Source organism: Gracilinanus agilis, chromosome 1 (genome assembly GCF_016433145.1).
Source record: "Gracilinanus agilis isolate LMUSP501 chromosome 1, AgileGrace, whole genome shotgun sequence".
Taxonomy (NCBI): Eukaryota; Metazoa; Chordata; class Mammalia; order Didelphimorphia; family Didelphidae; genus Gracilinanus; species Gracilinanus agilis.
The window spans coordinates 63,466,054-63,479,219 of record NC_058130.1 but is presented as its reverse complement, the minus strand read 5'-3'; the positions used below and the strand labels follow the sequence as shown (position 1 = coordinate 63,479,219).

The following is a 13,166-nucleotide window of genomic DNA, read 5'->3' as shown; positions in this document are numbered from 1 at the left end:
CCCCCCAGCCCTTTCCAGCGCTCCGAGAGGAAGCGGCCCCGGGAAGCAGCAGGAGTGTGATCCCTTCCTACCAAGTTCGGCGACGCCACCTACCCCGTGAATGTGGCTGGGGGCCGGGGGTGGCTTACCTTCCTTTCTGGCTTCTGGATCTCGGGCAGGATGACGCAGAAGGGCTTGATCACTTCCAGAAACTTAACTGCGGGAGGGAAGAGAGACATCGAGAGTTAAAGCAGCGGCGCCGGCTCCGAGTGGTGGGGGTGGGGAGGGCGAGGGGAGTTGGTCTGGGCCTCAGAGCCCGGGGGGCGCCTGCCGGGGGTCTCTCCCACGGTACTCACTGCCCATGGCGGCGACGCTGTGTGTTCAAGCTCCGGGGAGGCGACGGGGGCCGCGGCCGAGCCCGCGAACGGAGAGGCTCAGCCGGGGGGAAAACGCAGGGAGAGAGAGCGAGGAAGAGAGAGACACGTCAGTAGTAACGCCGCTCCCTCCGAGCTGGGCGGGGCGGGGCGGGAAGGGAAGTGAAGGCAGCCCGAAGGGGCCGCGGGGGCGGGCTGGAGCAAGCGAGGAGGACGTCTGGGCCGCCGGGGGGCCCTTCCGCTTCCTGCCACGCACGGGCAGGCCGGCCTCAGCCAGCCACACTACAGCTCCCGGCATGCTGAGGGGCCTACTTTAGCTCGCCCCGCCCTCCTCCTGAGTGGGGAGGCAGGCGCGATGCAGGATGGGCCTCGTAGGCCGAAGCGAAACTTTGATAAGGGGGTGTGGTTGGGATGAGAAGCTGCAGGAGAGGTGGCTGGGGCTTGCTTTAAAAGCCAAGGACACAACTGAGAGATGAGTTTACTGCACCCTCTTACTAGGGAAATAAACATTCACCCCAAATCAGGGAGAAGTAATGAAATGTGCATTTTTTGGAATCTCTGGAGAAGACATTCATTCTTTTAAACCGTTACTAGAATCAGGGGGAAGAAATGAAATGTACATTTTTTGTTATTTCTGGAAAGGACATTCATTCATTCTTTCAAACCTTCACCGGAATAGGGAAGGAAATGAAATTTGCAATTTTTTTTGGAATCCCTGGAAAGGACATTCATTAATTTATTCATTCACTCCTTGATTCAAAAGCACTTATTAAATCTGTACCAGGTGCTGGTAGATAAAATCCAATCTTTGAGGGCAAGGAGGTTATATTCCACTACAAACGGTGTAGTTCCGTTATGTGGTTAAAACAGGGTAATCGATTCAGAACTAGAAATAACTTTAGAGATCAAGTTAAAAATATACACCAAAAAATAGGGAAAGTCATGGTTAGGAGTCCAAGAAAAGTCTCCTTTAGTAGGTAGTTCCTGAGCTGAGGCTTGAAGGGAGGTAGAGATTTCCAGAGACAGAGATGAGGGCAGTGTGTTTTGGGTATGGCAAAGGCAGGGGCTGGTAGTATGCTGCCAATAAACCACTTTACAGATGAAGCATGGAGTGTGTACTGCAGAATAATGAGGAATAATCCTTAAAAGATAGGTTGGAGCTAGAATGTGAAGGCCTTGAAATTCTGGGGGGCAGCTGGGTAGTTCAGTGGACTGAGAATCAGGCATAGAGATGGGAGGTCCTGGGTTCAAATTTGGCCTCAGACACTTCCTAGCTGTGTGACTCTGGGCAAGTCACTTACCCCCCATTGCCTAGTCCTTTTTCTTCTGCCTTAGAAGCAATAAAGAGTATTGATTCTAAGGTAAGGGTTAAAAAAAAAAAAGAAATTCTGAATAGGGGAGATTGAATTTTATCCTGCAGTTATTGAGTGACTGAACCTTTTTGAGCAAGGAGGTGATATGTTTGAACCTTTGCTTTTAGCAATATCTCCAGCAACTGAGCGGAGGATGAAGTGGAGGAGAAAGAGAGAGGTAGCAGAGAGATGGATTAGGAAGCTATTGCTATAGTCTAGTTCAGGGGATGAGTGCTTGAACTAGGGTGGTAGCTGTGTGAGTGGAAAAGAAGGGGAAGATGCAAGATAAGTGGAAGGGGCAGAATGAGCAAGACTTGGCAACTTACTAATATGGGGAGGGAGGAATCAAGGGTCTGGAAGAATAGGGAACCTCCAATAGAAACAGAGAAATTATGAGTGGGAGGGGGTCTTTGGGGAAAGATAATGACTTTCATTCTGAAAATGTCAAATTTGAGGTGCTTATGGGATATCCAAGTGGAGATGTCTAGCAGGTAGTTGTTATGGGAATGGAACTCAGTGAGAGGTGGATGTGGGGTGGTTTGATAGTTGGCTACCTAGAGATGGTACTTGAACCCATAGGAACTGATGGATCCACCAAGAGGAAAATTGTATAGAAAGAAGAGAGACCAAGCTAAGCCTTGGGGAATGCCTTGTTAATAGGACAGCAGCATATATTAGAAATTCTTAACTTGGAATCTGTAGACTTGTTTTAAAAAAAATATTTTGATAATTGTATTTCAATATAATTGGTTTTCTTTATAATCCTTTGAGTTTTTGTTTAGTTTAGTTTAGTTTTTTAAAGACTAGGTTTCCCTCTCCTGGCCAGGCTGGGAATTTAGGGGCTACTCCTGGGTGTGATCCCACCTACTTTTCAGCCACTATATTAATACTAAATTGATGCTGACTCCCAAATGGCTTCACTCACTGAAGTTCAGAGCTCCCTTGCTCAAGATACAGACTCAAACTCCTTAGTAGCTGCAGTTATGAGCTTGGCCCACCATACCCCAAAGTATTTTATTGAATGTATTTAAAAACATTCTTGAGATCAGATTGTCTTCATTTAATTATACTACGATGACATAAAAAGGAGTGAGCCCTTGATTTAGATGATGATCCTGTTAAGGAGATGAAGAAGGAATAATTAGGCAGGACTGGAGAGAATCAGGAGAAATAAAAATCCCAAGGAGGAGATCCTTCCTAACTAGGAGGAAGAATGATCTATTGCTACAGAGAGTCAAGAAAGATGAGGATTGAGATAAGATTGGATTTAGCCAGACAGAACATCTTTTGAGGTGGAATGAGACAGTGTAAAGAGTATCAGATTTAAAACTGGGGGAAACTTACACTTAAGTTCTACCCCTCCTCTGTGAGTATGGGACAGATACTTAAACTTTCTCTTTCCATTTCCTCAGCTCTAAAATGAGGATAAGAGGTAGGTAGGTAGCACAGAGTCAAGAAGATCTGGGTTCAAATCTAGTCTCAGACACTTTCTAGCTGTGTGACACTGAGCAAGTCATTTAACCCCAATTGCCTATCCCTTGCCATTCTTCTGTCTTAGAATTGTAGTAAGAGGATAAGGCTTTAAAAAAAAATAAAATAAAATGAGGATAAAGATATCTATATAGCCTACTTTTAAGGGTTAGAGTGAGAATGATATAACCTCTGTAAAGACTTCTTAAACTTGAAAGTACTGTGCAACCATTGACTTGGTTAGCACATTTCTATAGATCTTTAAGTTGATAAAAATGCTTTTCATTAAAAGGTTTTGAGAAAGTGATGTGTATTGAGGGGAGTACTAGAAAGAACACTGGTCTTGGAGTCCAACTTAGGCTGGAATTCCAGCTCAGCTCCTAATTTTTAGAAAATGATTTTCTTCAGTGAGCTTTTGAGCCTCCTTTTTCATTTGGTCCATTTCTTCTTGTTCATTTCTCTTTCCCATTTTTTCCATTTCTCTTAATTGATTCTTTTTGAGCTCTTCTAGAATCTAAAAACAATTCATATTTTTCTTTGAAGCTTTGCATGTGTTTGCTTTGCTTTCAATGCCCCCTTCTGGGTTTGTACCTTGCTCTTTGTCATTACAAACATTTTCTCTGGTTAGGTGGTTTTCTGGGATGTTTGCTCATTTTCCTAGCCTTTTTTTTGAATTCCACTTTTATTTTAAATAGACTGTTCTCAGGGAGGATAGGGCACTCTCTTAAGCTTCAGTGCTCCCTTGATACTACCCTTAGCCTTATTTCTGGGTTTCTGCAAGTTTCACTTTTTCCAGGGTGGTATGATGGGCTGTGGGCTGGGAGCTCTGAGAGCCACTTCCCACTGCTGCTCCCTGAGACTGCTGATGGCCCACAGTTTTGGCTAAGACTTGGGTGTGGGCTTTGATCTCCTTCTGGGCTTGATTAGGTTAGGCACACTGTGGATTGCCTTAGCCTGGGGCTCTACCTTGAGCTTTGGTGAGGCCAGAACCCTGGGACTGTCTTTTCTGGGGATCTGGGGCCTGGCTCTGGCTTTACACCAACGTGGAGTGTGGCACAGACTGCCTCAGTGTGGGATTTAGGTCCTTACTACAAGCTTGGTCTGGGGCTCCTGGCCTAGCTCTGGGTTTACACAGATCAGGCGCAGAGCACAGACTGCCTCATGCTGGAATTCCAACCTTACTGCAGGCTTGTTTGGAACTTTACTATGGGATGTACCGCTGTTGGCTCAGGCAGAGTCTCAGGGTCTTGTTGTTGGCTTAGACCCAGGTTCAGAACCCAGAACAGTAGATGTGGGGTGGGGGCTTGCTGTTGGTTTGCTCCTTAATCCTTGCAGCCTCCTGCTGGCTGTGCTCCCCTCTCACCCCAGTGATCCAGACTCTCTCTGACTACCTTTCAGGTTGTTCTTTGCATCAAAGTTGCTTCACTCTGTCTCCCTGTTGGTTCTTTCACTCCAGTATTCGTTTTGTGGAGTTATTTTAAGATTGGTTGGAGCGGGTTCTCATGGTGGTTTTGAGCTCCTACTATACCATCTTGGCTCCCCAAACTACAAGATCTCTAAGGCCCTTTCAAGCTATAAATCTAATGGCTCTAAGTCCATTTCTCTTTTGTATAATTAGAAAATCTTGGACTCCTGAACTATATTAACCAGAATCCTTTTCCCTTCCCCCAAGGTTGCGTCTTCATGTAATGTATATAGTTGTTGTAACTCCGCCTTTCTCTTTTTTTTTCCCATGTGCACAGTTGGGAAAGCTGGTTCTTTAGCTTTTTAAATGTTAGTTAATATTAATAAATCTTATTAAATATAATGCTTAGAATATTGGATATTAATCTTGAAACTTACACTTTCCACTACACTATTTTTATTTTCAAATATGTTAATTCTTGACAGAAGCAAAAGTATTTTCTTTTCTTATATATAAGAACACAGAGAAGCATCTTGGTATAAGAAGGGTAGACTTGGTATAAGGAAAATCTGGGTTCAAATCCTAACTGAAAAATACTGTTATACCCTGGACAGGTGACAACTTCTCAGAGAGTTATAGGCCAGTGGTAGTTAAATTAAAATATAATAGGACCTCATTTTACAAGACTAATACATTCTAAGATCCTTCCTATAAACTGAAAATCCTGTATAATAGCAAACCCCATTATTTAATACGTATTTCTTATAGGAACGTACTTAGGCACTTAACGACTTTTCTTAGCCTTATCAGAACTACCTCTATCACTATTCTTGTACTTTGGGGGCCATTATTAATAACTAAATAGCGTTAATGAAACAAAGTGAAGCATTACTCTGACAGGGACAAGACTTGTTAACAAGGAAGAACTCCAGAAAAAGACTAATGTTGGAGCTGATATTTGGTGCAAAACAATGTAATCACTCACACTAATGCTTCTCAGAATGGGAATGAGCACTATTGGGTAAACTGCTGGGAAAATGGCTCAAGTTTAGTTGTGTCATTAAATTAAATTAAAAATTATTTTTCATATTTTTTTTGCCTTTATTTTTTTTATCTCCAATCATATATACATGAATTTGTGTGCATTGGGTTTTCAAAAAACAAGATCCTACTAGAGAAGTGGCCTCCATTAAAATCTCAAGCAATCAGCTTTTATTAAGCATGTACCATGTGCCAGGCATTGGACTCAACACTGGGAATGCAAAAGATAGTTCCTGCCCTCAGGAAACTTACACTCTAAAGGGGGAGATAATATGCAAACAAATATATGCAAACTAAGCTATCCAAGGAATCAGAAACTACTGAGACAATTTAGCAATAACAACAAAAAAAGTATGCTTATATTCCCAGTTTCTAGCATAGTTCTGCCATAGAGTTAGTGCTTAATAAAAAAGTATTAGGATAAATGGGAAATAATTAACAGCAGGAAGGCACTGGAATTAAGAGGGCTCAGGGAAGGTGAGATTTTAGATGGGACTTAAAGGAAGCCAGGGAAGGAAGTCAGTAATTAGAAAGGAGGAGGAAGAGTACATTAGAGGTATGGGGGACAGCCAGAGAAAATATCCCTAGTGGGGATGGGGCATGGATTGTCTCATTTGTGCAATAGATAGGCTGCCATTGTCCCTGAATGGAAGAGTACGCCTTGAGGAGTAAGGTGTAAGGAGACTGGAAGGGTAGGAGGAGGCTAATTTTGAATGCCAATTAGAGCACTTTATATTTGATCCTGGAGGCAATGGGGAGCCATTAGAGTTTATTGATTGTGTGTGTATGGGTTGTACACATAAGGATCCCTATAGGCAGCATTTTGAGTTAGTTTAAAAATGCAATGTTATCTATGGTTTATTGCATTTTTATTTATTGGGTTAAAATTTTCCAATTATGCTTTTCTCAGGAATGTTGAGGGCATGTGACCTGTGGGAAGTATGTTTTTTTACCTCTACTGTAGGCAATTCTCCTAAGTTGTTAGAGCAGTTGCCAAAGGTGTTTTCTCCTCCTACTTCCCTCTACCACTGAAATTAGAAATCTAGTAAAAAAAAATTATAAGAACTAGTTTCAAAGTATCTAATTTCAAGTTATTCTATTGCTATGAGTTCTCTTATGGTTTGAGGATAATATCAGCAATAACTTTTGGGTGGTCATCAGCAAATATGTATTGACTGTAGCACCACCTCTAGGGTCATTCCCCCAACTTATACTTGTAGACTGAACCCCCAGAGAGGGAGAAACTATTTCAGTTTCTAGAAGTAACCTTATATGGGTGTCTAACACATTAACTCCTGAGCCCCCATCAGTGTGTTTTCCATGAACAACTAGGTAGTAGGTATAGTTCTTGGGGAAGGCATTTACTTAAATGGCTTAGCAAGACTAAAAGTCACAGTGCATTTTCCCATACATTGAGAGCATGCACTTTCCCAAAATACAGAGTTCATGGGTGGTGGTGGATAATGGATGTAAATTTAATTGTGCACCAAAAATTTGTCCAATCTTCAATAAAAACAAATGAGGCAGAGAATCTGAGCCAAGAACTATTTATTAAAGGTCCCTAGCTCCCTTCAATGAATAGGACCTCAAGTCTTCCTCATGATCTGAGATACCTCCTTCCTCCAGGATATGTTACCCAGATGATACCAACAGTGCACAGAAAAATACACAATTTCTACACCCTGACACTCCAGAAGGACCTATCAGGTAGGCTAGAGATGATGTTGATATGAGTGGTCACAGGATGGTCAAATCAGGAGTCATCTCTGCTGACTATGTGGTCATAGGAAGGCCAACAGGATGAATACTTCTCATTGTTGGGCAATAAAAGTAAATGGGGCGGGGGCAGCTGGGTAGCTCAGTGGATTGAGAGCCAGGCCTAGAGACGGGAGGTCCTAGGTTCAAATCTGGCCTCAGACACTTCTCAGCTGTGTGACCCTGGGCAAGTCACTTGACTCCCATTGCCTACCCTTACCACTCTTCCACCTATAAGTCAATACACAGAAGTTAAAGGGTTTAAAATAAAAAAAAAAATCTATAAAAAAAAAAAGTAAATGGGGCAAGGTTGGAGGGGCATCTAAAATAACTGGAGTCTTTCTAAAGTATTAGGATATTTATTTTTATTTATTCTTTAAAAAATTTTTTTCCATGGTTATAGGATTCATATTTTCTCCTTTCTCTCATCCCTCCTGGAGTTGACAAGCAATTCCACTGGGTTATACATACATACACCACTCAAACCTATTTCCATATTATTAATTTTTGCACAAGAGCACTCTTCTAAAACCAAAATCCTAATCACATACCCATATAAGCAAGTGATAAATAATGTTTTTGTCTGGATTTCTCCTCTCACAGTTCTTTCTCTAGATGTGGAGAGCATTCTTTCTCATAAGTCCCTCTGGATTGTCCTACATCAGTGGTTCCCAAACTTTTTTGGCCTACCGCCCCCTTTCCATAAAAAATATTACTTAGTGCCCCCTGGAAATTATGAAACTATTTATTGAACTCAGAATAGAATGTAATACGAAAAAAAGTGTGGCCATCATTGCTTCCCTGGATCGCTGCAGCACCCACCAGGAGGCGGTAGCGTCCACTCTGGGAATCACTGTCCCAGATCATGCATTGCTTTTAGTATCAAAGTCAATCACATTTGACTGTCCCACAATGTTACAGTCTCCATGTATAATGTTCTCCTGATACTGCTTATTTCACTGTGCATCAGTTCATGGACATCTTCCCATTTCTTATAGAAATCCATCAATTCATCATTCCTTACAGGACATTTCTATCATGCAGGTCTTAGATGGTTAGACTTAGGCTGGAGGTCTTCAACTCAGCAATTTATGGTGAAGCAAATGAACTTATTTCTGGAATCTAAATGGACATTAATATTGGTTGATTAATGTTGGTTGGTTAAACTACCTGGCTAAATGTTTATTAATAATAAGTATAAGAGAAATGATCACTTTCCCTATGAAATGTCACTAAACTAAATACTAACTAGAAATAAAAATAGGGGTCAAAATAATTTCATTTTTCACATAGTATAATGGTTGTTAGTGAGGTACATGTGTAGCAAACACATGTAACCATGGTAACTCAGGATTCTGAAGCTTCAGTGCCTTGATAATTTTTTTCTCTGGTCACTTCTTGTGGGCCACGTAGTTGGTCAAGGGAAAGGTTGGTTTGCTGCTCAGCCTGTCTTAGTGCACAGAGTCTCTGTTGGTCTTGTTGGGCTAGACAGATTGCTTGGCCACTGGGCTGGCTTCCTGTAAACTAGGGCTGCTCTGCTCTATAGGTCAATCTTTATTTATTTATTTATTTAGCTATTTATCTATCTATCTATTTATTTATTTATTTATTTTTATTTTATTGATTAATTATGAAAAATTCTTCCGTGGTTATATGATTCATATTCTTTCTCTCCCCTCCTCCCACCCCCTCCCATAGCCAGTGTGCAATTCCACTGGGTTTTACATGTGTTATTGATCAAGACCTATTTCCATATTATTGATATTTGCACTGGGGTGATTGTTTAGAGTCTGCATCCCCAATCATATTCCCATCAAGCTCTGTAATCAATCATATGTTTTTCTTCTGCGTTTCTGCTCCCACAGTTCTTTTTCTGGATGTTCGTAGTGTTCTTTCTCATAAGTTCTATAGGTCAATCTGTTGGACTTCTTTGTCTCTCTTTGAAAGACGGCTGTGGCCTCAGATTCAGCTGGGTATTATAGCCTCTTTATAGATAGAAGGCTACTCTGCTCTTTCAGAAGGAGCAGAGACTCTTAGCCAAATCCTGGTAGAAACCTCTCCCCTTTCTACCACCCCAGGGTTTTATTTGAGGTTGGTCATCCCAAGACAGAAGAAGATAGAAGCCTAACTCTTCCAATACAGCAATTCTTTCTAAGAATTTTCCTACCCTTAATATGGTACCCAGCCAATTACATGTTCCAGATTCCTGATGGAGTCCTATGAAAATGAATGGTTAGAGACAAAGCCAATCAATAAGTCCCTTTCCATTGTAAACACTATATTCTTAAATATTTGTCAAGTGATTAGTCTTTGGTCTTAGAGACAAGAATCCAGCCACCTCCTTTTATGTCCCTGCTATCTTGGTTAGAGATAAAATTTTGTGTTGGATGAACCAAAAGGATTTCTTCCTCCTGTAATAGTAGGTCTGTTCCACTTACATAGTCATGTAGTATAAATTACATTATATTGCTCTCTTTATGTCTTTATTCTAAGTTTGAAGTTCCTGGAGGGCAGGGACAGAACATTATCTTTTATGTATACCTTATTTTATCCTCACAATTATCCTAGGGGATAAGTGCTATAATTATATCCATTTTACACATTAAGAAACTGAGACTAGGGGCAGCTTGGCGACTCAGTGGATTGAGGGCCAGGCCTAGAGATGGGAGGTGCTAGGTTCAAATCTGGCCTTAGACACTTCCCAGCTGTGTGACCCTGGGCAAGTCACTTACCCTCCATTGCCTAACAAACCATTTCTTCCTTTTCCCCCTTACACCTACCCTTTATTGCTTTTCTTCCTTGGAACTAATACACAGTGTTGATTCTAAGATGGAAGGTAAGGGTTTAAAAAAAAAATTAAAAAGAAATTGAGACTGAGCTGAGGTCAAGTAATTTGCACAAGGTAGGATTTGAATTCAGGTCTTTCCTGACTCTAGACCCAGAACTTTATCTACTACTAAAGAATTGTGACAATTGTTGTGGCCTCTCCCTCTTCCTCCTTTTATTCCTTTTCTCCTCAATGACAGTTTCTTCTTGAACCCATTGCCTTGTTTCCCAATACCAGTGGTTTCTTATGTGACTAGGCACTAAGAAGTCCATAAATATTTGAACTGAACAGATATGGGTTAGGGCCAAAGTCCTCACTCAGCTCAGCTTCTGCTGAGCTTTCAGCCCTTCCTGAGCCTGAATCCCTGCACCCCAGTTTGTTTTTCTCCAAAGCATTTAATCCCATGCTGTTGAACTGGATGCTACTGTTGGATAAAGCATTTCAACAAACCATTTCTCTAATTCTCTGGAATATATTCACTTCTAATTCTGAATGTTATCTGTTCCCAATAACATTTAAGGACTTTGAGAACAGGGATTTTCTCACTTTTATATTTGTATTACCAATGGCTAGCACAACACCAGGCAATTCATATCGTCCTTATTATCAACATTTATTTATTATTAACGGATAACATCAACAAGTAGGGGTCAGAATGGATAGAGGGTTCCAGGCTAGGATTCAGGAAGACCTGAGTCCAACTCGCACCTCAGACATCTACTCGCTATGTGACCCTGGACAAGTCACTTAACCTCTGTTTGCCTCACTTGGCATCTAAGAAAGCAGACAACAGGACTTTGATGGAGTGGCACTGAGGATGGAGCTGCTGGAGAATAGCTAGACCTGAACTGGAGTCCCATCTTGGATATTTACTAGATATGGCACTAGACTGACCAGTCACTTAACCTGTCTAGGTATCAATTTCTTTATCTGCATGATGAGAGGGAGGTTGGACTTGAGGGCCTTCAAGGTTCCCTCCCACTTTAAAACCATGATCTTCTGATCTGCTCTTCCTACCAGATTAGTCTACTTGCTGTTCATCCTATATAACATCCCAATATGGAGCATCCATACCTTTGGAAGAGCGTTCTCTGGGGCTTGGAGTACTCAAGGGGCCACCTCCTACAAGAAGCCTTTCCAGAATTCTCCAGTTGTCAAGAATCCCTCCCTGTAGCCTTTAGAGGGCTTAGGCTTGTACAGACCACAGTGTGGTAGCATTAACATTTATTGACCACAGATAAATTTCCTTTTTTTCTCCTCACCCCCAGCTTTTTTTTTTTCTTGTGAATAATGGCTTGGCTTTTGGCCAGGGAACCTCATGCTCCTGCTACTACTTAGAACTCCTTTCTAGCCTGGGAGGAACTGGGTTCGAATGGCGGAAGCCACAGGTCATCAAGAACCGAAATGTGGCAGCAAAAATAAATTTTACTGAATGGGCTTAGACTGCATTTCTAGTAGCAGGGAGAGACCTTTCAAAATGGTCACTGGCTCAGATGGAAGCTTCTAGGACTTTTTTTCTTTTTTTTTTTCCAGATCGCCCCCTAGTTATACAACCTAGAGAGTTAAGTTGGCCTCTAGGCAGTTACAGATAAGGGAGCTGACCCAGCCAGGTACAGGTTGGCAGGTGGCCAGCACTACCTGGCTGCACAGGTGTGCCATGAGCCTGGATCTCTGATCTAGTTGTCACTCCTTTAGCTGGAACTGAGAAAGGCTCTCCTGTTTTTCTATATAGTTGTTGTTGTTCCAGTTGTGTCTGATTATTTGTGACCCCATTTGGGATTTTCTTGGCAAAAATACTGCCAAAGATGGTTTGCTGTTTCCTTTTCCAGCTCATTTTACAGATGAGGAGATTGAGGCAAACAGGGTAAAATGACTTGCCCAGGGTCACACAGCTAGTGTTTGGGACCAGATTTGAACTCTTCCTTTGCCACTTATTGTGATCTGTGCAACCTTGGGAAAGTCACCTCTCTGGATCTCAGTTTCCTCAATTGTAAAATGAGAAGATTGGAGTAGATGATCTAGGAAGTTCCTTTTATTCTAAACCCATGATCCTCTCAAAAGAAGCCTTCCTAATCCTCCTAGTTCTTATCTGGATCTCAGTTTCCTCAATTGTAAAATGAGAAGATTGGAGTAGATGGTCTAGGAGGTTCCTTCTATTCTAAATCCATGATCCTCCCAAAAGAAGCCTTCCTAATCCTCCTAGTTCTTAGTAGTCTTAATTTTCTCAAATCATCTTGAGTTTGCTATTTATTTCATCCCATCAGGAGTATGAGGGGTCCTGAGGACCACCATGGGGGAAAATGAGTCCCAAGAATATCCAAAAAGAGGGACCACCTGAATGGGAATTTAAGAATATGAGCTGTCAGGAATCTGGTTGAGATTTTGCACATAGAAATGGAGTTTAGTCTTCCCCTTTTGACTTTTTTCTTGGTTTTTCCCTAGAAAGAAGCTTATAGCATCCCATTCCATTCTATCATTTCCATAACAGAGGAGATGATTGAGCACATGCAAAACTTCCTGATTCTGGCCAATGATGTGTGTTGGCTCAGTGCTTGGATGCTTTGAGGATTGTCATCTTTATTCTTGCTTTAGTTCCGTGGTCACCATGTCCCCTCTATTCCATTGTTCTTCTCAAGGAAGATACTTCTTATATCCATGCAGCGTGAGACTTCTGAGTCCTTGTAAGGTTTTATTTTTTTTCATTTCTTAATTTTAATTGATTCCAATTTACCCATCACAATTGCATATACTGACTTGATTCAAAACATTCTGTCAAGTTCTTCATAGAATGTCTCCTTTTTTATCTTCTACCACAGACATTGATATGTAAGCTCTAATTATCTTCATGGTAGCCAATTTGCTTTTCAGTTGTCATGATAAAAATAAGAAAAAAAGTGACTTATGAATTTTGTTTCTTATTGCCTTTGAGTACACATTACAATCGATTTTCTTATAGAGAGATT

General features: G+C 41.4%; 1 protein-coding gene across 1 annotated transcript in view; it reads right to left on the bottom strand.

Annotated features, from left to right (window-relative positions):
• The window catches only part of SEC61A1 (SEC61 translocon subunit alpha 1), a 22,043-nt gene extending 21,589 nt beyond the window's left edge, over positions 1 to 454 (bottom strand). Inside the window, exons 1-2 of the mRNA XM_044656878.1 lie at positions 336 to 454; positions 129 to 196 (exon numbers count right to left, since the gene is read on the bottom strand). Coding sequence (XP_044512813.1) covers positions 129 to 196; positions 336 to 342 — 75 coding nt within the window. The 5' untranslated portion in view covers positions 343 to 454. The remainder of the gene's footprint in view (positions 1 to 128; positions 197 to 335) is intronic.
• Positions 455 to 13,166: the final 12,712 nt, after the last annotated feature.